This window comes from Paralichthys olivaceus, chromosome 2, assembly GCF_024713975.1.
Source record: "Paralichthys olivaceus isolate ysfri-2021 chromosome 2, ASM2471397v2, whole genome shotgun sequence".
In the NCBI taxonomy this organism is placed as follows: domain Eukaryota; kingdom Metazoa; phylum Chordata; class Actinopteri; order Pleuronectiformes; family Paralichthyidae; genus Paralichthys; species Paralichthys olivaceus.
Window position 1 is genome coordinate 14,185,089 of NC_091094.1, and position 26,838 is coordinate 14,211,926.

Genomic DNA, 26,838 nt, shown 5'->3' on the forward strand with positions numbered 1-26,838 from the left:
ATGAAACAACTGAAATAAACAAACCCTTTAGTCTGGATAATATGTCCACTTCAGTTCATTTATCCAACAAATCACAGCATTACTCTTTGCACTCTGTGCCCATGAAATGAAAAACACCTCAAGTGTCGCAAGTCAATGTGGTGATGGAATTTCCCACATTCCTTTGAGCACGTCTCTAAGTCCTGAAGCTACAAACACCAGGATGAAACTATATCACGGGATCAAAAGTTTAATTTACCATCTTCCAGATACCTTCACATGTGTCACTGTGTAACAGCGGATGACACTGGTTCTCTGCACGCTCCGCCCCCTACAGGCCATACCTCTCTCTGGTGGTGTGGTTCAATCTCGCGCATTTTAGAGTTGCCATATTTCCGACGGTCGGTGAAGGCAGCTTGTGCGCTGACTGGTAACCAGCATGGAAAGAAAAGGTAACGTTGCTAACTCAAGCTCAACGCGTCTCACACTCAGCTCCTTTATCACACACGCGTCTTCTCCGGACGTTCGTCTGATCGCTTCATTGTCGCATCGATCGTGACAGATGTGTTGAGAAGAATATGAAAAGTAAAAGTGGACCATGCGCTCCGCTCTGTGTGTATGTGGGTGTTAACAGTTAGCTAGCTGTAGCCGTCAGACTAGCATCTGTCCGCGTATGAGTCTGCGCCAAAATTTTTACATTCAACATAAAAAGTGACCCCGCACAGTCTGTAAAACCACCAAAGCTTTACCGGGGACATGTGTGATGCAAATAAAACTGCGCACTGTTTGCTGTGAATAACGTGTCAGTTCCTGTGGCTGCTAACTTTAAAAAAAAGCCTCTTATTGGAGGTAACACACCGCCGAGGCTAATTACTCCAGCTACCTGCTAACGCTAGCTGCTGAGAGATGCTAGGGAAAGCTGGAACTGCGTGTTTGTTTGTTTTACACCTGCAGCCCGGAGGCTCATCCGCTCCTCTCCACCCGAAACAAGGAAATAGACCTAAAAACTACAACACGACCTCACAGGGTCCGGACAGATACACACACGTGAGGTGCGGAGCTTTCTATTAGTTTGGGTCACACTGTTTTCTCTGTGCTTTGCAGTGCTCGCGATGCAGGCGAGGAAGAAGAGGACAAAGCCCAGGAAGCCTGGAAAAAAGTAAGATGAAGATGCTTAACTTTTTCTGTATCCTCCTGAAACACAAAGCAGAGGGTTATGTGTTCAGCTCACCTGCTTCTTCTCATTGGATGGAAAACAAAAGGATGGGACATGTAACTGGGGTTTAAACTGAGGTTTCTGGCCTAAAATGATCAATTGACATCAACTATTATCGCGGTAATTAGTGTCATTTCTTTTAAATTTAAAGACTGACATTTGCACCCGAGTGAAGGTTTTAAACTCTTTTATGAGCAGAGAATGACAAAGACACATCTGTGGTAGCTCTATTGTGTTATACCTCCTCACTGTTCTCACACAATGTGTACATAATCAATATATACTGAACCTTTGTTGTGTTGCTATTAATGAAAATGATATCACAATGATTATATCATTGATAGATTGTTAATCTAAAACTTAAAGGTCCAGTGTGTAAGATTGAAAGGGATCTATTGGCAGAAATTTAATGTTGAATAATCCTCATGATGTTTTCACTCAAAAATTACACTGATGTGCCACAACATTGAAACCTTGTACCTGTTTTAATGTTGTGGCAGATCAGTGTACAGGTACAAATTCATCTGAAGTTAACTTATCAAATAAAAATAAAAATAATAATTCAGACTCAAGTCCAGACACCATGCTTTATGGTCAGTCCTGTTACATGGAAATTAAATTGCAAGTGGAGCTCAAGGTTCTACAATAACCACATTCAGTCTTAAACTACATTAAGGCTAAAGTTGTTAATGGCAATATAAATACAAACCAATCAATTTAGTCACCACATCCCCACTATATCATTCATTTATGTTGGGAGATCAAGCAAAATGGTAGATAAAAATGTTTTTTGTCAATGTTGATTAGTCATATACAGTGATATTTTTATTTCATCTGCAAGATTTTGTAACTATACTACTACTACTTGTAACTATATATATATATATATATATAAATATTTATATGTTATTGCATCTCGTGCGGTACAGTGGGTCGTCCACTATCTAGAAGGTTGGTACTTCGATCCCTGGCTTGTGTAGTCAGAAGTGAAGATACTAAACCCCCAGATGGCCACTTGTGGCTGTGCAGGCGATGTGTGAATGGTGAAAAATTGCAGTGTATAGTAGCGATGTATGAATGAGGGAATGTGACTTGTACTGTTAAGTGCGTTGATGAGTGAAGAAGACTAGAACAGTATTATATAAATGCAGTACTTTTACCATATAAAGCTGTGGCTGTTCAGTGAGATATGCTGTAGGCTACTTGGGACCTTGTTTTTATTACATTTTGGCAAAATGGCACCATTTAAAATATGCTGACGTAGCTATTAGTTCTGTTTCGCAGTGTACCCACGGATGTGCAGACATTTCCCTCTGGATCACTGTGATACTGATGAAATCCTTAAAATGTCATGATCCATAAAACTGTGTGTCACTTTGCTGCTCTACAAGCTGTTGACCTTGCTGATCATCCGGTCAAACTACAATAACCTAACTGCCCGTTTTTATCATTATTCATGTTCACCAGCAGTAACAGTGGTGCAGTGCAGCAGCAGCTTTCAGTCGAGAATGCATCATTTCTGTCAGTAACCATCAAGAGTGGCAAGCATCCAAGCGTAATTCGACTCCTCATCTCTCTCTCTCTCTCCCCCTCTCTTGCCCTTCCACCCATCACACACTCTCCCTCCCTCTCTTTTCACTCCGTTGTGGCTACTGTGCTGAGAGAGCATGCAGTAGCCACTGTTCAGTTTAGGAGCCACAGGAGAGAGCAGGTCCCAGCAGCCTTAGAAAGGCTCTTAATTGCCACTTGCCTCTGCTGAGTTAGTATAGTTAGTTAGTTGGTTAGTGTACTCTGGGTCATGTGGCTCCTGGACTGGATCTTCTCCATCAATATCGCCGTGGTGAAGCTAGCGAGCGGTCTCACATGCAAGTGAGTAGCGGAGCAATCCTCCTGCGTATGTTTGATAACGATTATGAGATGTCTGAGTCATGTGGTCACGTCTGCTCTGCTTGTTGAACGTGTGATGATGGGAGTCGGCCAGTTTACACAGAGCATGGCTGACTTATTGATGGTTTGAGTAATACTTCATCAAGAAGCAGATGCTGACTATACTGTGTGTACCTGACTACCTGCTTGTGTGCTTTTGGTTGCCTGTTTGCACGTGAGCAAGAGCGTGACTGATGAGGTCCCTCTCAGCTTTTAAAATAGTTCCACCCTGTTTTATTCCTGCATTCACTGCATCTCTTCAAACATGAAACTAATTGTTTCTATAACTTTCTGTGCCCCAGATGTAATGTTATGACTCAGTGTGCACCCAGTAGGCTGAAGAGGAGTAGCCAGTGTTGCAGAGTATTTAGCAGCACCACTTCTCTCTTTTGTATTTTTTTTGCTTTCATCTCTCCCTGTTCTCTCACAGCCATAGCTGCGGTTCTTTATATAACCCTTTAGGTCTTTTATCATGTGCAGCTCTGTGTCCTTCTATCTCTCTCTCTTTCTTTTTTCCTTTTTTTCCCCCATCACATCATATGTCAGGGCTTCAGCTTTTTGTGCAGAAAGATTTGATTTAGTGAACTAAGAAAAGCCTGTAGAGGCTTAACTGTACTGTAGTACACAAAGCCGTAGTGTCCTCCCTGTGAATGCCTCTTTCTCGATATTCTCTATAGTACAAGTCATGCAATCTATGCTCAGTGTGTACATCAAACTGTGGTCTGAACATGAAAGACTCAGCTCTCCCTATACAACCCTATATATTACAGCCCCATGAGAGAGAACATTATTAATGGAACATTTTAATGCCATTATCTAACATGTGCATAGATCCTGAGCACACTTGGACGTGTTCTTTCAGCAGGTGTTGGTAATATAAGAGAAATCCGTGCAGCACATTAATTTACACTTTGTGTGCATTGCACCCTTGGTACAGTTGCCTAGTGCTGTTGCTTCATTCTGCTGCCCTGTCACTTTGCATTGATTTTATCTCAACAGAGGGGATGATGTAAAGTTTTGGCTGCACTCCATCCCCAAGAGCTTTTGTCTTCTTCTGTGCCCTTTATTTTATTGAGATCAGATAGGACTGGATGTGTGGAAACAACACGGCCAAGAGAAACCAGGAGACACTGACACTGCGTAATGTCCACAGGAGTGATCGAGACGTAAAGTGGCCTGTAGGGAAATGTGGCCCAGGCCTCACTTAGAGCGGCCATTCATCAAGCTCCTTGTGTACAAGACCATTTAAGTATCAGCTAATTAAAAAGGGGTTTGGAGGTGTAAATGTCCAGTTTTGTCAAAACAAATCATGGACGATGCTAAAGTTTTACAGTAGAGCTAGTTTAGAGTAGAGTGATTGTCCTAGTGTTCAAGTTTAACATGTAAATACAAACATTCTGATTCTCTTGTGATGTCTTGGTCATGTGATAAAGAGACTCAACACTTGATAGGGAATTGTTTAATTTCAGATTTTAATTTCAATATTTATATTGTGGTTTTAGAAAAGAAGAAAAACCAAAGCCCCACAGATTCATCTTTTGACCTATATGAGCCTTTCACAGAGGTATTAATATCATGTTTTCTGACATGTAGCGATGATGAATTTTATTTTACAGGATAAAGACTGCAGAAAAAATGTGCATACATTGTATTTGTGTTACACTCAAAGTGCTTTAAAGTACAGTTTTTCCATTAACACACGCACATTCATACAGTGCGTCTATGTGCAGCACTCTCTGTCACACATCGCTCACACGGTGCCAGCAATTTGGGGTTTAGTATTTTGCCCAAGTACACTTCAGCATGCAGAATGGGGGAGATGGGGATCGAACCGTCAACTTTCTGGTTAGTGGACAACCTGCTCTTCCCCCAGTTCAATACTGTAATATAAAAAATAAAGGCAGTTACCAGATGCTGATCATTGAACATTTAGAGGTGCACTGATAATCACTGCATAATATTCGTACATACAGTTCCTTCACATCTCTGGGTCAGACGTAGGGGTGAAAAGGTATACTGTATTTCGGTATACCGCGGTGGTGTAAAGCCACGGTGGTGTAAAGCCACGGTGGTGTAAAGCCACGGCGGTGTAAAGCCACGGTGGTGACACCGCGAGATTTCCAAGCTCACGGTGACGGTAATTAATTAATTATTTTAGTATAATGCGGCATTGCCGGCGCAACTCCACTTACACGAGTAGGGAACTCACAAATAAAACATTTCACTTCACGTTCGCATTAAGATCAGTGGTGGTCAGTCGTCACTCAGTCACATTATAGTCTAATTTTACAGCTGCAGCAGTAGATTGAAAAAGCGTTTCCTACCTGTGTATATTCCATTTAGTTCAGGGCAGGCTGCATGCTTTTAGTTGGTTCAGTGACAGTCCAATCAAAAAGGTAGTTTTGGTAAACACACGCGAGACCCACATGAAAAAAGCATGGCTTGATGATGGCAGACTCCGAACCAGAGGTAGATTTACCCGCGGGCCCGGTTGACCCGTTGTCCCCTACTTCACCACCTCTTTATCCTCCGGCCAAGCGACTCCATTCATTTGTTTGGGAGTTTTTTAGCTACCCAAAACAACTGGATGAATCCATAAAGGACGTTAAATGACGTCCCATCTCTGTGAGTGGCATAAAAAAGAATATGCACAGCTTAAGTCCAAGCAGGTAAAATGAATCATTATAAATCCCACTGTAGCCGGTCTACGATGTTTCATTGAAAGAGCATTGTTATTGTTGTTGTACGTCACTTTCATTCTCCGTGGAACGGCATGGTCTTGATGTCTACAGATCTACAAGGCATCACTACATCGCTTTGCAACGCTTTGTTCACTTGTAGATTAGTTGTTTGTTTGGCGCATGGCAGTGACATCATGCCAAAGCGCAACCCGAATTTGATAGAGAGAGATTATGGTGGTTTACAGACAGACACACACACACATTTTGCTTAAATAAAGCAATGTTTTTCTTCTAAGAATGATACTTGTCTGTTTTGTTGGTTATTTCACGGCCCCTAGTACCAAAAAAAATCTTAAAAAAAATAAAATACCATCACCGTGAAATACTGTGGTATACTGTACTAACACCGTCACCGTACCGTACTGTAAAATCCCATACCGTTACATCCCTTTTCAGACGTTAATAAAAGTGCCATGGGTTGTAGCACAAATACGTGAAATCAATTTAGCTCAAATCAGTAGAGAACTTTTCCAGTTAGGTTTTGATAATTAAACGGATAAAATGCCACTTACTCATAAGTGCATAAATGTGGACATAAGGGATTTTTTAGGCCTTTAACAAAGCAGAAATTTTGACTTGTCACAGTAGGGCACAGATTTTACCAGTAACATTTTCAATGGGTCTACTGTGTTTATGTTATTCAAGAAGCTTTGACAGTTTTTTTTTTTTATTACCGTGACATGTATAAATACCCTCTGGTTTTCTCAGTATCTGCTGGGTCATGTGCTGCTTATCTACAAAGCTGAGACTGTTCAAAAGAGTCCAGATAGGATGTTTTACACCATTAAAATAAAATCGGACAAGGGTTGACAGCACCACATTGATTCATTGTTTTCTAGATGCTTCTAATGTCCCGTCTCGGATATCCACAACATAATTTGTCAGGCTAGCTTAAATGTTGGATGAATGAACATACTCATCAGCAGATCAACATGACCATCAGGCTCCATTTCTAGCATCAGAAACACCACACAGAAATATTATTATTTATGTAATTACCAACAAATAGTCAGAGTGGAAATAAACAACTCTCAACACAGACCCAAAAACAACCAGCATTTATCATTTGAAAATTAAGTTCTGTGTTATCGGAGTATAAGGACATTAATAATTAATTTTTATCGTTTTGAGGAGGGAATGAAGTTGTGACATACAAAATGAAAATAATGAGTGCACACACAGTCTCAGTAGCAGAGCTGTTTCACTGCAATAACAAACTGATGAGTGTAACACTGTTGGAATGGCAGGCGTATGAGATGGTGGTGATGATGGACAGATGAGGAGGGGAAAGAGGGAACAGTGTTGTTTTGGTCAGACGAGGGGGGAGGAGAGGGGTGCTGATGTCGTCCCTCACCTGCAATGCAGTGCTGGGTTGCTTCGCCCAATCACGTCCCAGCTGTTGGTGAAGGGGGCTGGGCCAGAGGCTGACGACAGCCAAGGAGAGTTCTCGGTCAGAGAAAGCGGGAGGGAGGGAGAGAGAGTGAGTGAGTATGTGAGAGAAAAAGTGAGTGAGGGTGTTGGTGAGTGTGCAGTGGTGCCCTGTGCTTCAGGACTACAGCAGAGTCTTCCTCTTCATTTCCTTTCCTCTTCTTCATCTTCTTCCTCTCTGTGCACACCCCCTCTTTTCCTCTTCTCTTCGCCTCCACCTTCCTCTATAATCTCTGCATTTCATTTATCAACTCTGATAGCTTTCTCCTTCCCACCTCCACTTTTCACTTTCCATTCCTCTCCCTGTTTTTCGTCCTCTCATCCATCTTTTTTATCATTGTGGATGGAGTGAGAGTGTTTTTCTAATACCTGTACACTCTCCTCTCCTGTCCTCTTCCCTGCATCACATCCTATGGGTATCCGTGCTTCTTGCAGGTAAGAGCACAGTGTGTGTGAGTGTGTGTGAGTGTGTGTGGGAGCAGGCATGACAGACAGTTGCAGGTTATTCTGAGTTATGTCCATGTGTCTTGAGTGTTGCAGAAGTCCTTGAAGTATCCTGATTGTTGTCCATTTTCTCATCTGAGATGAGAGGACGTAGAACTGTCCTGGTGTACTGCAGTGGAGAGAAAAAACTTAAACGCACGATCTTTAAATGCTCAATCATCCATTGTGGTATTAAATGTGGAAATGCTCTTGGTTTTAAAGACATTTTTAATGTTGTGCATATTTGCTTCGCATTTCTCTATATTGCCTCTTTTCTTCCATTCTGTCTCTCCATCTCACCTGCTCTCCAACATTGTTTTTATATATATATATATATATATATGAGTGAGATGGTGATGGAGATATATGAAAATATATATATTTTCATATATCTCCCTCACCATCTCACTCATCAAGAAATATGGTGTCAATAATGCAGGACCCAGGTACTGCTCTGATTTGATCACTGTGTCTGCATCCAAGAAAATTGTTGCGTTCATAGCCTACACAAAGTGAATACTTTGTATGCTGACAAAGTTCTAGCAGGAATGTGCTAAAATAGCTTGAACCACAGTCAGTATCAAAATGTAGACTGAGACTGGAGGCAGCAAATTCATCTTTCATTATCTAAATACTGTTAGCAATGATAACATTGAATATAAGCTTTTAAAACCTAAAACTACACTGAAAGGCCATGTATACCTTGTGCAGGTGAAAGCAGAGGAACCCCTCACACTGTCGTGTCAGGCTTATCTGACGAAGGTCCACAAGACCAAAACTTATCACATATTAAATTACAGGACGTGCAGGATTCCTCTTTCAAAACCTAAAACCATTAAGCAGTTTTGATGTTTACTGACATAAATGCTGCTCGTGTGGTATTGTAGAGGATAGTGAATAATTGTGAGCATGCCCACTCCAGCAACACCTTTTTTCTTTTTAAGAAGGGAGAGAAAATCCTCACAGCAGATGAGTGAAAATGTTGACACGTAATCACAGAATGAACAATCTAAAATCTTTAGTTTCTGTCTCTCTTCTCGTTGAAGTATTACTCCCACACAGAAACCAGACAGATGTATCCGTCGATGTTGACGCACGTTGGCAGATATTCAAACAGACTGCAGTATTTTCCATCAAACGTTGATATTGCTCTCTGCATCTGTCCTGGATCCGTCTGACGTTGAGAAACATGATTTCTCTGATCATTTGAAAAGTCATTGTCACAGAAGAAAATGTCCTACTTCATTTATTAATCTCTGCACCTCTGACTTCAGATCAACACTGTAATTGCTTTTTACCCACAAGGAACAGTAACCAACATTAGAGATCAGCATGCTGCTAAATATGACACAGCTTTGTGGGCATTGGTTTTTGCTGAGATGCAACCAAAGTGGTCCCTCTGCTCAGTCCTAAGCCAATGAACTGATTAGCTTGGCATGCTAATCCTAATGACTTTGATGTTGTTTGAAAGCAGATCACAACAAAGTGTCATCAAACCAAACCAATGAGTCAGTTTTTGATTCGTCTTCACCAACAAATAATAGTAACAGAAGCACTGATACTACCCTGTAAATGGTTTTCTTTAGAGAGTATGTGTATACACTGCTTAGGCCTTCTTATAGCTTAGGAGATAATATGACTTGCTTTAATTAGTTCCAAATCCTTCTCAACACCATCACCTGTGTTGTCTCTTTGACATCAGTGGCTTAAGCTGAAACGCCACTTCTAAATTCGAAGCACACAGTGCTGCTGTGCGCACGGCCAGTGTTTGTTTGTCTGAGCCATAGTGGGGTGCAAGGAAAGACTTTGTTGCTGGTGAGGAAAACATCTGTCTGCTGTGCAGGATTTCTTGCTGGAGGCTGTTTGGATGCTACCTTACTTAACTCCACAGTGAAGCATGATCAGCTGTCTGCGGTAATACACTAACAAAGTTTGAGAACTCATGGTGTTTGGTTAGTGAAAAGCTATGTTTGCATCAGACTAACTTAACTGTCTTGATTTTGTTTTAATGCAGCTCTTAGTGTTGAGACAACATCACAAAACAACGCGCTGAACAGAAAATGTCAAGTACCATAACAATCTCCTCTGTTGACACAAGCAAAACAGTAAAAATATGATATGGGCTTTTACTTTGAAATTATACATTAGAATGTCCTATTGTCAGAGTGAGACTTTTAGGTTGTGACTTGTCATTGTGAAGTGCAGTAAGCGTGTGGAAACAGGTAATTTCTCAATGACAGTCTGTTATTTTGTTGCTTGAATTTAAAATGTCTTAATTACGTTTTTTCATACAGTGGGAGAAATCATTGATTTGGTTTTTGTCTCAATTTATTATAACTTCATTAAGGTCAATTAATTTGTGTATTTTATTTGATGAATGAATTTTATTTCATTAATTCACGAACTAATGTGACATCCCATCTACAGGAAGTTCGCTTTCAGCAACAATGCGCACCGGGAATTGAGTCGAGGCTAGTTTGACCGTGTGTTTCGGAATGGAGGCTGGTCTGACAGCTGTCCTGTATTGCTGTACAGTGTGAGTGTCATTTGACTGACCTGGTCCCCTCCTGACGAGCATGTTGCCTCTATTGCAGTGTTTGGGTGCATCTGGGGCCAGAGCCTTTCTCTTCTTATTTCTCTCCCTCTCTGCTCCACTTTTCCTTTTCTTTTGACCACGACCTTCCATTTCACTGGCGACTTGTTATAATACTATTAGAAACGGGTGCATGGCTGCATGATTTCAGATAGTGGAGCTGTAATAATTGTAGCTGCTACATGAGTCGGGGAGAGGCGTCAAGTCTTCTATCTGCAGGTGTGTTTGTGTCTGCCCGTCTCTGTTGCTCCTCATACAAAAAAAACAATTACATTTATTTAGTAGTTATTTATGATGTCGGATCATGAATCCAGATCTTCCCGATCACTTTATGCCTGATGTCCTGGCTGTTTACGTCTCGTGCTGTGTGTGGCAGGTGGAATGCGTGCAAAATGTTGGACTCTTTTTTTCAGTGTGTTTAAGTACATGTCTTCTAAACTAGACTAAATGCGAATCAAACAAACACAAAGTAAACTTCAAATACTGTACAGGTCCCAATAACTTCTGATTAGTGTTGGTGTGTATTGTTAACATGTAAAGTGAGCGCTGGTCAGCGGGTGAGGGAGGACAGCACAGTGCAAGGATACTTAATGTATGTCTGCCGTGACCCTGAATCAGCGGGGGCAATACGAGCATTAGCAAAAACACTGTATTATTGTTGTTCAAGTTATCAGTTCAAGGCAGACCACCAGGCCACGTCCTGGTGCTCTTGATGTGTGCAGTCTGCCACTGGGCGTCAATGTCATTTTTTGTTCATGTGTGTCTATCACTGTGTGGAGCTGGTCAGAGACAGTACCATCTCTTCTTTCAGCACCATGGACAGCACCTGGAGGCGTTCTCTGTGGTGGTTGTAGTGATGAGCTGCACCTTCACCGTCTGCAGAGCGGCTTGTTTCACTGGTCTGAGTTTCCAGCTTAAATCCTATGTGAGGTATTTTCATGGAAGCAAACCTGCTCTCTTGTTACCCTCCAATGCGCTGTCCTCTATGAGCAACCAGAGGACTGGTTTTAATAATTGATTCTGCCATGTTGAGATTCGCACAACACAACCTGCTCATTTAAGCACTGTGGAATCAACATCAGTTATTCAGCAATACTATTAAAATTTTATGAAATAAGGTCTTAGTGGAAGGAGTCCCACTGTTTTAATACTGTGTAGTTTTGTGGTGGTACTCCAGCCTCAGGAGGGTTTGAAGAAAAACATTTGCTCCACTCTTCTCTTTGTAACCAGCCATAGGTACTTCTCCCTAACGTCTAACTAATTGACAATGCAGATTCATAAACTTCAAATTTAACTTTAATTTCTAAATTTAGAAATGTGCTATGATGGAGAGGTGTGTATGTGTAAGTGATTCAAAACCATAATGACACTTAAAAGTAGAAAAACTGAGTGTAAATATAATAAAAGAAATCAGATGCTGTGTTTTTATATTGTTTCATAATTCTTTTATGTTTGGAAAGAAGAGGTGAAATGGCTTTGCTCTGCAGCATCTCTTGTAATCAGGCCACTTGGCCGATCTGATCCACTTTTGTTCTCCTGTGGGGGGTTTTGTGTCCTTCACGGGCGACCGATGTTTCTGTGTTTTATCAGCCTGTACACCTGCAGTGCTTGAAGTCTATGTTTTCCACAAGACAATCAAATAATTCCAGAAATCTCTGTTCGTCTCCGGAACCATTCTGCTCATTGGCTTTACTCTAAGGGCCCAAGGAAGTGCACACAATGGGTTCAACATGAATAAACATTGAATAAACAGGTGACCTGTGCTCTGTATGAGCCGCAGCTGGGACTCATCAGCGTAAGTGATGTTGTCAATCACATCAACAGCAATAACAACTGATTCTCCAGTTCAGGGTTCTAGGTTCTTGTCGAGCTTTACAACCACTTAACAGGTGAACAGCTCTTTATGCAGCAGCAGTGGTGCAGCCTCAGGGTTCTATGGACTGAGTCTCGCAGCAGGTCTTTACTTGCTGTAGCTCAACTGCTGCAGGTTGGTTTTACAGTTTCAGGTATAAAGCTGTAACCACCGTTGCCACAGGCCAAGTAACCAGCACATTCCAAACAGGCAGGTCTATAATGGGCATTGCACTAGTACAGTCAATGTTGAATATTCAGTTTTCAAAAATACACTTGTAAACTAAAACATAGTTGTAATGGTTAAAGCCCAAGTGCTGATTGCGTGTTAAGAAGAGCTGAATCATAAACACTCCTGTCCCTAAAAGGATTCCATAAAGCTGCCACTTTGACTCCAGTGTTACTCATGTTATTGTCACTATATAGTCTTTTTCATGGAGACTGTAAAACTCTATTATATTTAATATTTATATTGATTATACGCTTTTGCAGTTTTATTCTTAAAGTTGCTTGAAATATTTTAACAATAATGGAAAAGGTGTTTTTTTTCCTACCTAGCTAAGTTTAGTGTGATTACTAGTAAATAGTCCTGAGTTGTTGCCTAGATATTAATTGATCTTCATCGTAATGTCCTGGTGTAACATTGATTATTGCACCGGGACATCAGTGCATATTTGTTCCATAGCTTTAAGAGCATTTTATTACAGCACAAAGTGGAAATGAGCCATTTTAGAAACCACATATTTGAATTTAAGTCTCGGGGTCAGCACTTTTCTTTCTTCCTCCCTATCTTTTTTTATGTTCCTCTCTGTCATTTTTTTTACATTTAATCCCTCTTACCATCCCTCTCTCTGTTTCTCTTTAGACCAGAGCCTCATGGTCGTGGTGGCGGCGGCTCTCAGCCAGGTCAGGCAGACTCTCCCCTCCCAGAGCAGGACGAGGAGATCCTGGGCTCTGATGATGATGAGCAGGAGGACCCCAATGACTACTGCAAGGGTAGGACCTCTCCCATACTGCTTCACTCAGATAATAGAAAATTGAATGTAGTATTGTTATTATGGCACTGGCTTTAAACATATATTTAATCTTTGTTTGTATCAGCATGTTTTTAGTGATAATACACAGATGAACTCAGATTATTTTTAATATTGTGTTTTTGCAAAATATCTCTGTGCATAGTTTTTGAATTAAATCCTCTTGTTGTCCAGCTTCAGATATCAAAAACAACATTGGTTGATATGATCTGCATGTGTACAAACCGCCCGTCTGTCTGTCTTTGGATAGGTGGATATCACCATGTGAAAATCGGAGATCTGTTCAACGGGAGATACCATGTGATCCGTAAGCTTGGCTGGGGCCACTTCTCCACTGTGTGGCTGGCCTGGGACATCCAGTAAGTAAATTTTTTTCCCATCAGGCTCAATGAATTATCTCTAGGGAAATCTGTGAAAATGTCCCAAAAGAATGACTGAATTAATTTTCTGTGTTTTTCAGGGAGAAGCGTTTTGTGGCCATGAAGGTTGTAAAGAGTGCTGAGCATTACACAGAGACTGCTCTGGATGAGATCAAGCTGCTCAAATCTGTAAGCACACGGTCGTCATGATGTGAATATTTCCACTCTGGCTCATACTCCAGTTTTTATTCAAATACCATTATGTGTTTGTCTGTCAGGTAAGGAACACGGATCCTGGTGACCCCAGCAGAGAGAAAGTGGTGCAGCTTCTAGATGACTTCAAAATTTCGGGCATGAATGGAACTCGTATCCTCTTTGAGAAAAAACTTGACAACAACAAACAGTTTGTGTGTTTGCAAAGTACAGAAATCCACAATGAAATTTCTATTGTATGTACAACATTTTTCCAAATTTAAACAGACTAATCATAGTCTAAATTATGGAAGTCGCAGGTTTTAAAAGTAATATCTTGTATATAAACTGAACCAAAATACATTTTAAAATATAAAAAATACTGAAAAGTTTGAAGGTGTTTTCGTCGTTCCATTTCCTCTTGATGCTGTCTCAGTTTGATGTCTGGGATGCATGATTTGGTTTCATTCCAGACCAAATAACTACTTGGGTGTTACAACGAAAGGACTGCGTCGTCTCTGGATACATATTAATTATTATAGTTATTGTTTTTGTGCATGAAAAGCCACATTTCAGAAGACTTCTTCTCAAGAAGACTTCCAGAAGAATGATTGAGTTGAAAACAAACAATATTCATACAATTTGAGTGTCAGTCATGTAGCAGTTTAAATTCTCCAAATTCACGCTTGCCGCCACTGTTCATGATTCACAGATCTTCATGTGATGTTCGGTGCGCTCGTCATCTTTAAGTATAACAGTCTCTTTCTCTGTTGCAGTAACAGTTGTTTCTTTCTTTCTCTCCTATACCATCCAGTCTACAGCTTTGTGTCCATGCAGCATGCTCAGTAGGTCTGCCCGGGAGTCTGTTACTGGTGTTGTGTTGTGTTCAGGCACATGCAAGTTACACAACCCACCAGCTCCACCACCTCCAGCACCAGCTTTTTTTTTATAGAAGTAAAACTAGTTTGTTTCATTTGGTCTATCAGTGGATGCCCCCATGTTACTTGTTACCAATACTTAGTCTGATGCTACTGTTATAAAGTGGTGTCACATCACAGAGTAAACGAGTCTTGTCGCATGATGAAAGAGTTGACAGATGATGATGAGGATTTGGTGTCTCAAGATAATTAAAACATTGGATATTTAGAGTGTCTACCGTCTCATTGGCTGACAGGTCAGCATGTTTGAGATTGAGTGGCATGGGAGGGAGGGAGAGAGAGAAAGAGAACAAACAAGTCTTGTTAAATGTTGTGTTGTCACAAGTTTATTACCTGATGGGAAAATTTCCACACCATGGTGCCCATTCATTCTCTGGAAACTGAAGTGAACTGTTGTGATGTTCGTTGAAGGCATGTCCACATGCATGGAATACCTTCATAGGGCAATGATTAGTGTTTCTATGGAGACTCAATTAGGGCAGTCTCTCAGTCAGTGTCAGTTTTGATTACTGGGAAATTTACATATGTGTCTCTAGTACCAAACTCAGCTGTTCTGCAAAAAAAAAAGTCGACTCTTGATAAAGAATTTCCCTGTTTTTGTTTGTGCATTATCGGTTCAATTGATTTTATTAGTCCTTGACTGTGCGTGCCCTCAGATGTGTGCATGGTATTTGAGGTGCTGGGATATCACCTACTGAAGTGGATCATCAAATCAAACTATCAAGGCCTGCCCCTGCCCTGTGTCAAAAGCATCATTCAACAGGTACTGCACAGCAACACAAACGCAAGTTAACTGACCAAGACAGAAACCTGGTGGCTCTATGGTTGAGATGTTACTATACCATTTTTTCCTTTCCAGTATCGATTATAGAAAACAGCAACTTATAACACAATAGTACATTTTGATATTCTGTCTAGAAGGACCTTAGAAGGTTCTGGTTAATTGATTTTGTACTTTTACTCCAGGGAATTTGTCCTACAGCTTAATTTGCAATTTTTAACCATAGCAGGAGACACATGAGAAATTGCTGTAAGCTGATGATGCATCTCTGCTGCACTGCAGGTTCTGCAGGGTTTAGACTACCTTCACACTAAGTGTAAGATCATCCACACGGACATCAAACCAGAGAACATCCTGCTGACTGTCAACGAGCCCTACATCAAGAAAATGGCTGCTGAAGCTACACAGTGGCAGAAGAGTGGTGCTGCACCTCCCTCAGGTTCTGCAGGTCACTACTTTTTTTTCCTCAGCTCCTCACTCAGCAACTTTTAGAGGTTTGATCAGCATGTTGCTGAGAGACAAGACGTTTGCAGTTTAGATTTCTCAGCAGGTCCAATGTCTTTTATTGATTTAGTAGAAATGCAAATGATCGTAATAGTATTGATTTGATTTAACTAAATATTTTACTATTAAAACGGATCATTTGATCTAATCAATTTTACTTAGATTGGACAAAATAAAACAACTGTGTGGTAAGAGTAAGATGATTTTCACCACTGTGTGCATGTGTGTGTTACTTGCATCATACAGAAATGTGAGGGTTTTGCCTTAAGGCATGTGTGTGTTTCTAATAAAAGAGGAGCACTTAGCTGTGTGACAGTATGAGTCACGACTGGATTGCTTATGGAAATTACCAGCTTGCTCAGAGGAGTGTGTGACTCTCGCTGAGCTGGGTGCTGCTGCAGAGATTATCTATTAGAACAGCTTGGTGTGTATCAACACAGCTACCCGAACTGAATACTAATTATAGAGATGTGTCAGATACGCCACGTATGTCATTCATCACTGTAATCCTCTTATTTTTCTTGTTTCCCACAGTGAGTACAGCCCCACCACCCAAACCAGTGAGTTATGTGTTTAAACCAAATTCTCTATGTGAATATTGTGAATCAAGTCATTCTCCAAACTCACTCTCTTGTCCTCTTTGCCCAGATGGCCAAAATGTCAAAGAACAAAAAGAAGAAGATGAAGAAGAAGCAAAAGAAGCAGGCAGAGATGCTGGAGAAAAGGATCCAGGAGATGGAAGGAGGAGTGGCACTTGAAGGATGTGAAGACGAAGACGATGAAGAGACGACGACAGAAACCACAGAGGATACGACTTCCTCAGCCACCCTGTCCACATCTGCCACGCTGCAAGACATCCCTAACCACGCCATCACAGGTAAACGACCAGATCCATTTTCCCATTATTACGTTGAATAACTTATATTAGTCAAAATGTTGTTATTGAATTTATGGTTTAAAAAATCTTATCTGTAGTGATATGAATTAAACTAAGTACATTTTTGCCACAGACACTTCTCCTGACCAGCAGCCCCCACAGACGTCAGACGGAAACGAACAAAAACAGAATTTGGCCGAAGAGGAGAACAAGATGGATGTGAACTACAACGGCATCGCCTCCAAACCGGAGAGTGAGGCCAGCCCGGAGAGCCAGGTTCATGAGACTCAGCAGTCAACAGAGGAGCAGGAGGACCAACAGAATGCAAACCAAGAAGGAAACGACACACAGGCCCACGACACATTAAGCAACAAAGAAGAGCATCAGACCTGCAATGGTTCACCCGAGGACCCGGACCCAGACACAGAACTGCAGCAGCTCCCCGCCTCCCTCAGCCCAGACTCTGTCACTGTAGAGCTAAAGGAAGGAGAGAAGGAGGAGAAGAGGGAGGAGGAAATGGACACTCAAGGGGAGAAACGAGGGGAAGAAGAGGAGAACAGTCAGAACGGTTAGTTAAAAAAGAAACCCTGATTTTCCTTTGTTGTAAACTATGTAGATTCAGTTCATAATTTTTGCCTCCTCTTGCTCCAGCATTTATGAAGCTTTTGACATATACATATATGTATATTAACAATTTCAATTGATTATGTAAACTATGATAGTTTTTTATTATTTTATGTCTTTTATATAATTATCTATACACTCAACAAAATTGATTGTTTGGTAATAACATACATTATTCGATATTTAATGTTATTATGTTATAGGCAAAGATTGATTTAACATTTAATGACATGAGAGCAAACTAGTATGGGCCCTTGTCAGGCGCTCTTATGAGTGCTATGCTAGTTAAACATGTAGTTAAAGTTCCTCAACCCTCAAATCTGCTGCTGCAGCAGCATTCTCTCTGACAGAAATGGGATTCTGTTTTTTATTCCCAGTTGTCAGGTGCAGTGTGCCAGCCCCAGTGCAATTGGGTTCAGTCTGTCAGCTTCCATGTGTTTCACTTTTTGGGTTATTCTCCATCACTCTCTGTCCCTTCTTTAACAGGAGCATCAGGAAGCATGCTAGTAAACCCTCTGGAGCCAATCAACGCTGACAAGGTGCAGGTTAAGATTGCTGACCTTGGGAACGCCTGCTGGGTGGTGAGTAAATATATATATATTTCAACTTTTTGGTTTTTAGTGAAGCACTCTTGAAAGGTTTGTCTTTTGTGAAGATTTCCCGTTGTTTCAAATCTGACTTTACGAGTGTCAAAACATCGTCTTTATTTTTTACTCTTTGTCTCAACATTTCTTTCTCCTTCTCACAGAACAAACATTTCACAGACGACATCCAGACGAGGCAGTATCGTTCTCTTGAGGTGCTGATGGGAGCCGGCTATAGCACACCAGCTGACATCTGGAGCACAGCCTGCATGGTAGAACAAGATTTACACACACTCATTCAACACTCCTGTTGAAATATAAAGAAAGATGGCATAAACACTGAATGTAGCAGGAAGTGGTGAAGTTAACTCTGTGGATTTTTATCATAATCAAATACAGTTTTAGTTTGTTAATTTGACCAGTCTCTAACACTATTACTGTGTGTAATGTGCACTTAATGCAACTAATCATGAAGACCTTTCTCTTCAGAGTCATCAATTGTCAAAAACTCCAAAAGGAAGTTTTAAATTCCCTCAGAACATGTTGATTTGGGTTTGGTCTCGCTGCCTTCACAGGAATCTCTTCATTAGGAACTCATGGTAGATCAGGAGGTAGAAAACGTGTCTTTAAAAAGAGACACACACAACTACTAGAGAGAAATACGCTGAGAAAAGAGAAGCTATTGTCAGTGAAGATCAGATGTTTCTCACCCTCAGAATGAATCTAAAGACAAGATTCACACAAACAAAGAAGAACATAAGAAATAGATATTTCAAATGTCTTTGTATTTATTTAAACCCATTACTTGTTTGTTTGGTTTTGCTTGTACTTACATTTGTGTGATTTCTTTCCTTAGGCTTTTGAACTTGCCACTGGAGATTATCTGTTTGAACCCCACTCAGGAGAAGACTACTCTAGAGATGAAGGTTAGTGTTTGTTGTCCTAAGTCGTCTCTCACTAAAACACAAGATATCAGTGTTTAAATACAGGCTTAAGAAAGTGTGAATGCTAGATTCATTGTGGAAATATACACCATGAAATTTGGATCTCAGTGCTTTGCCTCTTGCTAATGCATTGAAGTATTTTATTATTCAAACAGATTTGAGCCCATGAAAATCTAGTTCAGTCCAATAATTCTTTTTACCTTGGTGTTTTATCGTTTGTGTTTCTCTGCGTCCACGTAGATCACATAGCCCTGATCATCGAGCTGCTCGGTAAAGTTCCTCGGAAGCTGATCTTGGCAGGAAAATACTCCAAGGAATTCTTCACCAAGAAAGGTAAACACACCCGCCCCTGCCACCAGCTGCCTGCTGGAGCTAGTTTTTCTGTGGTTGGTTCCACTGCTGTTTTATTATGAACAGAAATGATTACAAGAAAGATCCCTGACATCATGTTTTCAGCTCTTGTTTTACATCATTGCACCTGATGTCTTAAGGGAATGGCTGCTCGGTTTGAGGGCAGAACTTGCATATCAAATTATTTCACGTTCATAGAAATAATCCAGTGGATTCATTACACAAACCATTATTTTGTATATTATATAATAACTGTGAACTTAAATATTTCCTCCCAGGTGACCTGCGTCACATTACCAAGCTGAAGCCGTGGGGTCTGCTTGATGTCTTGGTAGAAAAGTATGAGTGGTCGAAGGAGGAGGCGCACATGTTCAGCAGCTTCCTCCTGCCCATGCTGGACCTGGTGTCTGAAAGGAGAGCCACAGCAGCCCAGTGCCTCTCCCACCCATGGCTTTCATCCTAGAGGCCACTTGTGCACACGACCGCCCTCAGATTGGGATGGGGATGCGTTAGGTTTAAAGTTTCTGGGCTTCAAAAATAACATCAAATCCACTCACACACACTAGTGTCTGCGAGAGCCTGTGACTTGCATCATGTCTGCGTCCTCCTGTCATGGATCTCTGAGGCTACCTACACACATTTGAGATTATCTTAACAGTTAAAAGAGAGACTGCTGCCTAGTTTTTGTCCTGTTATGGATTACACTGGTTATAGAAGGAACTTGAGGGCCTCTCCCTATATTTCTGGGTCTTTTTTTTTTTTACTTGCTGCAGAGGACTTGACTTTGCTTTGTCTTTGTTTTGCTTCTAACTCCAGCTCTTTCTCTGCAGCAAATTACTCTCTGTACTTTTAGCTATAGATAATGAATTCTGTTGGATTTTAAAAAGAAATTTGCACTTGTCTACAAGAACAGGAAAAAAAAAGATCGCCATGAAAGCCACATGCTGTTATCATTCTGATCTATTAGACCCATCTCTGTTTGCCAGATGTTAGCCGTGCCAACCTTTATGCTTTTGGCTGTCAACTGTGTGCAAAGTGCTCAGAATTAATAACTGCATAGTGCAAACAGGCATGTAGAGCAACTAGTAACCCTCTCAGCGCTGGTAAATTAGCTTAGACCTCAAAAACCTTTTGTACATTTGTATACAGACAGCAGCACAGGATTAGGAAGCATACGTTACATACATCTCATCCAGAAATCACACTGCTTATTCTAGGACTTGGTATAGATATTCTTTTTCAATTCAGCTGTTTCATCCTGGTACAATATATTGCGATTCTTTTTGCCACATGCATGAACAAAAGACGGTACGCTGGATGCCGTTTCATACCTGGATCGTTTTTTACTTGTCAATAGTTGCTTCATACACCATAACCCATATAACCAGTCACAGTCCATGTTAATCCTCATCCTGTGTGTACAGTGTACCAAAGAGTCGGCCTTTAATCTCTCCCTACTCGCACTGTTGGCTTTGTGTGGTGTTTCCGGAGGAGGTTCTCAGCAGTGACTATTGAAGGCAGAAGCTACAACGTTTAGCATTTTTAAAAAAATACTTTTTAGAAGAATGTCCAGGTGATTTCCAGCCATATAAAAGTTAAGCTTCAACTGTCTCCGCTGCACATAGAGGTGACGGATTTGAAAATACGATTGTACTTAATATTGATGCTGTAATGAGGCTATGGAACCATTTTTCTTATTTTTCTACAAAATCTCTCCTTTCCATGTCTCCCCCCTTCATTTTGTTGTCAATTTTTTCTGTAGGTAATAAGAATAAACATTTTTCAAGATCTATCTGCACTGCTTTTGCCTCATGCATCACACTGTTGTGTAAGAGGATTTACATAGATTTTATCTCACATAGAGATTTTTTTTAACATGCCAGGATCATGCAGGTTACTTATGCTACATACACATCTAGGGAGCATGATATGTATTGTGATGTTTAACAGTTTATTTTTATTTTCAGCTCCATCACAATTATCAGGTTATTGCTTGGGAGAGAGGACAACATGAGTAATAATAATATTGTGATAAAATGTTTATTTTAAAGACGTGTTGAAACATGTTTTTTTCAAAGATGTCCCATCAAAATATGGGATGTTTGTTAAGTCATTTAAAAATGAAACAAAAGTTCAGATTAATGGTTATTAATAACAATTAACATGTTCATTGTCACATTTCAAATGACGTCTCAAAAAAGCCACCACATTAGAGAATCAATTCGATAGTCAGGAGCAGCTTTACATTTATCTAAAATTTGTAGATGGAAGCTCTGTTAACATATTCACACATTGAATATGTGGAATTATTTTACCTTAAAAAGCACCATAGATAATGTAAAGCTGTGAGGCTGGAGCGAGAGGAGGCCAGTGACTCACTCTGACCATGATTTCAAATGTCTGTGTGGGCAAATTTTGATTTTTAAGAAAACTGTCAAAGCCTTTGAACACATTTGAATTCCCTGAGTCAGCAGTTCCTGTTCATCTGTGGTCTCTGTCGTCCTCTGGGTGTCTATGCGTTATCTGTGGTTGAGAGAAAAGACAAAGTGAAATCATCAGTTCAGGCAATGACGTAACATTGCATTTAAAATATCTGTGGCCCAGCTGCTGGACTAAAGCTAAACACATTACAAGACTAGGACTTTTGTATTGAAAATGTACATGATTATCTTCTGGGGCCATGGTTGTTTGTAGCATTTCACAGCAACTAATCTGATAGTTGGTTCTATTCAATGAAAACAAAAATGTGAACATTGTGGGGAAAGCAAGATGATTATGAGCAAGGAAACATGGATATCGTGGTACTGGAGTGGTGCCAATCCATCAAATACATGCTGAGGCATTTCAATGAATAGGAGAAAAACAGCTTGTGTTGCAGGAAGAGTCAGAGGATTGTCAGTTTTTAGAATTTAATTTATTCTCAAGGGGCCGTGAATATCTGGAGCAAATTTCACGGGAGTCAGTGAATCACAAATCTTGTTCAAGCTAAAAATCATGAATGATATCAACACAAATGTTAAACGTTTTCCTGATGTCTCACGACAAACTGACTGAATTAATGAGCAGGATTCAATACACATTTATGACCTACTACTAACATTTTTGAAACAGGTCTACTGAACAGACCTTTTTGTATAGCTTTAACCCTAATAAAATAGTATGAACCCACTGAGTCCTAAACTAAGACTGAAATAATACGTAGTGGAGGTTCTCCTTTTATTCAGACCACCATAGTTCAGTACTTAAAGGTTCAAGGCTGTTTAGCCTCTGCTTCACTTTTTCCATGTCCCATCCAAGTAAAGCAGTTAACTCTTACACCACCTCCTCTGAAACCTTAAACATTTCCACCTGCTGACTCCCTCAATAATGTCCTTCCCCCTGCATCTTTGTATAAAAATCATCATCCGGCCTATGTCCTCCACCCCGCTGCATCTCCACCCTCCCTTCACCTGGTCCGTACCTTTCCCCTCCACCTGGAAGTCCTCGGGCAGCAGCTTGTCCTGCCTGTTGCCCAGGCTGAAGGCCAGGAAGGAGAGGACCAGGGAGTCCATGATGCTGATGATGGCCAGGATGTACGCCCAGCGCACCGTGCAGTTGCCCAAGGTGTATTTGTCGGTCCGCTGGCCACACATTCGCTTCACCTGCTCTGAGTCCCAGCCGTCTGGATAGATCATGCATCCAATCACCATGCATGTACCTGAGAGGGAGGGAGGCCCAGGTTGAAATTATGTTACTTTTCCTAGTTGTTGAATGAGTTTAATACACAAACATTCAAGGATTTAAATTAGAGACACCTACAGAAAAATATTATTTTTATATCATGACCCCCTGCAACCCTCAAAGGACAAGTGGGATGGATGGATGGACCATGACTTGCTGCTGTTGATGGAAAATATCACAAACCACCTTCTCCTCCTCCAGAGCTGAATCAACAAACAAGCCTCGAGAGAAAGTATGGACTACACTCACTTTTAGCCACACACACACACACACACACACACACAGATGAGTTGTTGCTTAGCAACTCTAGAACATCTCAGTTGCAGAAAGACGAACATGTTCATCCATTATTGACTCTGCAGACAGGTGGTCTTGTGTCGTAGCACACACACTCACACACACACACATACACATACACATGAGTCTCACTTTCACTTTCTGAGTCTCATTCACCAGCTTAAAGTTCTCACGCTCACTTTCTCAGCTTCTTCTCCAATTACCAAAGCTTTGGGAAGTTAAATGATGACGCAGCAGGATTGTGTTTCTACTGAACAGATACATGAATTAACATGTTTCAAGAAGAGGTTCAACCACTGCCAAGAACAGACACTCAAAATGTGTCACACCCTCAACCTCTGTACTTTAAATCTAAATCAAGCTCTGACATAGAACATCAGACCTGAACTTCATCTTCATCTTATATGTCCTCACTTTGCAAACATGTCCTCTAGGACTAGAACTGAAAGTTCACCCCATGCACACACACACACACACACACACTCAGTAGGCTGTAACAGCACTCCTTCAGGTTAACCTCATTATTTGTTACAGGCTTGTTGCTCTTGCGACTACATCTGTTTACAACCTGCATCATGTTCCAGAATCAGGTTTCACCTCGGACTCTGTGTTGAAGGCAACAACTGAAATGATGCTATATAATCTACAGAGATACAGCTTCAGTTAGACAGCCTGTCATAGAAATCCTCTGCATTGACACGAGTACTGTCGTACGTTCCAGTTTTGTTTTAGTTTTGTGCAACTTCTTACTTCAACTTGACAACATTTCAGAAGATTAGTTATTATAATTATTGTTCTTTTCACTCAACATACAACTTAACAGCTGTGGTAACTTTTACACAGTTTTTTATTAAACATATATTTATCATTTAGTAAATATTTGAATGTAAAATATTAACTTGTAACAAACATACCATTTGCACATTCATATATTTGATTGTCTGATTCTTCAAATTATATGTCTCTGTGAGGCAAATTGAATTTTGAATAAATTGTTAATACCGAACTCAGAAACTAAAGTTAGTTTCAACTCAAAGTTTTTGATGTGAAATACAAACTACTGAGGTATAAGAGAGTCCTCTGTTAGATATTAAAGTATTCTCTTGATTATTGATTCCTAATACACATTGTGTTTTTTATGTTTTTTCTACTGCATCCTCTATAGGCTATATCTTATTATAAGGCGTTGCATGTTATTCATAACGATATGTAAGAGCCCAGGATGTGTGACATGTTTTTATATGAGAACCATATAAACTTTTGACAGCATATATATGTATTTCTTTTTAATACTATATATGTACAGACTGTGGTGAGAGCGTGCCGCTCACTGGAGGCCAGCTGCATCCAGGCGCAGATCTTGTACACGCTGCCCGCGTTGCAGAAGAAGAAGAGGCTGAAGCAGACGATGCTGCCCACCACCAGCAGCATGGAGATGCCCACGAAGAACATGGCCGTCTTGAAGGCGCCGGATGGGATGGAGCCGAAGTCCAGCGCGCTCCCTTTGCACGTGAGCTCCGAGGTGAGCGCGTTGCCGATGCAGTAGTGGAAGAGGCCGAAGTACCCGGCCTGCGGCGTGTTCACGCTGTCCCCGATCCAGTATGGCTGAATGAACACCACCACGGTGATGACGGCGAAGGTGATGGTGAACACCGTCCACAGCACGCCCATGGCGCGCGAGTTACGCACGTAGTTGGTGTGGTAGATCTTGGCCGCCTCCACTGCGGGGAGCATGGTGCGTAAAGAGGCTGGATCCACCGGGATCCACCTGGATGGATTCAACACTGACTCTCTTCACTTTGCTCTTTTAACAGATCTGCTGCACAAACAAACGTACAGTGTGTTGTTACAGTGATCATGGGTGATGATGAAGAGGAAGATGGATCCAGTGTGTTGCAGAGTGTTTCATGTGTGGATCTGTCTCCTCTGTATGAGCTGAGTGTTTCCTCTCCAGGGGAGGACAGAGATAATGAATGATTAATGGTTAAAGGATCTGAAGAATAGAGTATCACAGGGTGGGGCCTGTCCAGATGGCAGCCCAGTCTATTCCACTCTCACTTTTAATGTCATAGGATACTTCACTTTCTTTTTTCACTGTTTCTCATTTCATATTGTGATTCAGATCAAATGCATAATACATTTAGTCGTGTGTTGGGTCAAAACTTCACACTTCCAAGTCTCATGTTTACTTTAGTTGAGTGAGCGTTTGTGCATAGAACAAAAAACTGTGGGTTTTGTTCCTGATCACTTACACTGGAATGCTAAAGGAAATGATCTGGAACAGCTACACCAATCATTTCCAGTCCATTTAGTCAAAGTAAAGACTGTGATCATACAATGTCGATGTTTAGAGTCCCAGTTATCAAATCTCTCCATGAATAATCGGAATTCTTATCTGTGCCTATGTTGACACAGTTTCCTTGAGGGTGCACTGTGGGTCTTTACTTTTCCAGAGATGAGGAGACCCTGCATAATCAGAGTAACTCACCTGCATGTTCTGCACTTAAACACTAGATGGCGCTACAGAGCTGCAGTCTATCATATCAGGCATTCACACCACTGGTTCCTCACTTTGCCTGAAATCACTCAAACACATCTCAAGTCTGATCCTTAGTTTTTTGGCAACACATCCTGAGACAAAGTGAAAAGAGCAAAGTGTTTTAAACAATTAAACGTCCCTCTCCATTCATGTTAGACACTGTCTTCTCTAATGAATGTTGCATATGTTGTTATTTTGCTGATGTGTTCTGTTCTGTTGCACTTCTGTCTGTCCTGGGAGCAGGATCCCTCACTCGTGACTCTCCCTGGGGTCTTTGTGTTTTCCACCAGTTTTTCCTCACCCTATAGAGTTGAGGGGTTTACACAGATGATGTCGCTCTTTGTACAGATTGTTGAGCCCTGTGATCAGTGATTTGTGAATCTGGCCTACACAAATTTGATTTTAAGAGGCAGAGGCAGAAATTCCCAGACAAGTCATGTGTATGTTGCTCTTTTACAGTCTCGTGTGGCTTGTAATGCATTTCTACAATAAATGTGAAATTGTTCAATAATCTAATAGCCTACATCCCATCATACCAGTGTTCGTCTGTGCCTGCTCCATGCTTTTGATCTCAGTGCTGTCCCACATTCTGCTGTGGTGTAACAGCACATGAATGTATTGACTTTTCACATACCTCATGCTGACATATTTGGCCTTTTGTTAGCGTTCAGATGCTAATAAACCAGCACCTACCTGCACAAAACACCTGACTGAATGAATAATGGCTTATTTGAGCCTGAGTTTTGACCTGGAATCACATTCTGTGATGTTTGCTCTCTCTTCAGTTCCAGTTAATATTCATTACTGCTGATCTTTTAGTGAGACTTGTACAGTTGGAAGGTTGATATATAGATCTGCAGTGGTTTGTGTGTGTATG

At 40.9% G+C, this 26,838-nt stretch overlaps 2 protein-coding genes across 6 annotated transcripts; one reads left to right on the plus strand and one right to left on the minus strand.

The window, feature by feature from the left end:
* Positions 1-299: 299 nt before the first annotated feature.
* On the plus strand, positions 300-21,197 carry srpk1b (SRSF protein kinase 1b). Of its 5 annotated transcripts, none has more exons than XM_020086833.2 (16): positions 300-431; positions 1,084-1,138; positions 13,083-13,213; positions 13,502-13,610; positions 13,712-13,799; positions 13,889-13,976; positions 15,397-15,503; positions 15,804-15,969; positions 16,560-16,585; positions 16,674-16,902; positions 17,036-17,470; positions 18,013-18,107; positions 18,275-18,382; positions 18,967-19,036; positions 19,295-19,387; positions 19,684-21,197. In XM_020086833.2, exons 1-16 carry the CDS (start codon positions 419-421, stop codon positions 19,866-19,868), a joined length of 1,998 nt encoding a protein of 665 aa, XP_019942392.1. In that variant the 5' UTR covers positions 300-418; the 3' UTR covers positions 19,869-21,197. The 5 variants fall into 5 exon arrangements, with proteins under 5 accessions (XP_019942392.1, XP_019942393.1, XP_069393520.1 ...); XM_020086834.2 differs by having other exon boundaries at positions 426-564; XM_069537419.1 differs by lacking the exons at positions 300-431; positions 1,084-1,138 and adding an exon at positions 2,886-3,064.
* A 590-nt stretch (positions 21,198-21,787) lies between these two features.
* Positions 21,788-25,235, minus strand: lhfpl5a (LHFPL tetraspan subfamily member 5a). The gene is made up of 3 exons (XM_020086682.2): positions 24,754-25,235; positions 22,866-23,102; positions 21,788-21,928 (listed from the first exon to the last, which is right to left on the minus strand). The coding sequence occupies exons 1-3, from the start codon at positions 25,154-25,156 to the stop codon at positions 21,918-21,920; spliced, it is 651 nt and encodes a 216-aa protein (XP_019942241.1). The 5' UTR covers positions 25,157-25,235; the 3' UTR covers positions 21,788-21,917.
* Positions 25,236-26,838: the final 1,603 nt, after the last annotated feature.

Excerpts from the sequence above, each read along its gene's own strand:
- srpk1b (XM_069537419.1), top strand. The coding sequence starts at position 2,994 with ATGTGGCTCCTGGACTGGATCTTCTCCATCAATATCGCCGTGGTGAAG. Across the intron at positions 3,065-13,082 it reads GCGAGCGGTCTCACATGCAA|ACCAGAGCCTCATGGTCGTG; the intron begins GTGAGTAGCGGA and ends GTTTCTCTTTAG. Across the intron at positions 18,108-18,274 it reads TTGGGAACGCCTGCTGGGTG|AACAAACATTTCACAGACGA; the intron begins GTGAGTAAATAT and ends TCCTTCTCACAG.
- lhfpl5a (XM_020086682.2), bottom strand. The coding sequence starts at position 25,156 with ATGCTCCCCGCAGTGGAGGCGGCCAAGATCTACCACACCAACTACGTG. Across the intron at positions 23,103-24,753 it reads CTGGATGCAGCTGGCCTCCA|GTACATGCATGGTGATTGGA; the intron begins GTGAGCGGCACG and ends CCTCCCTCTCAG.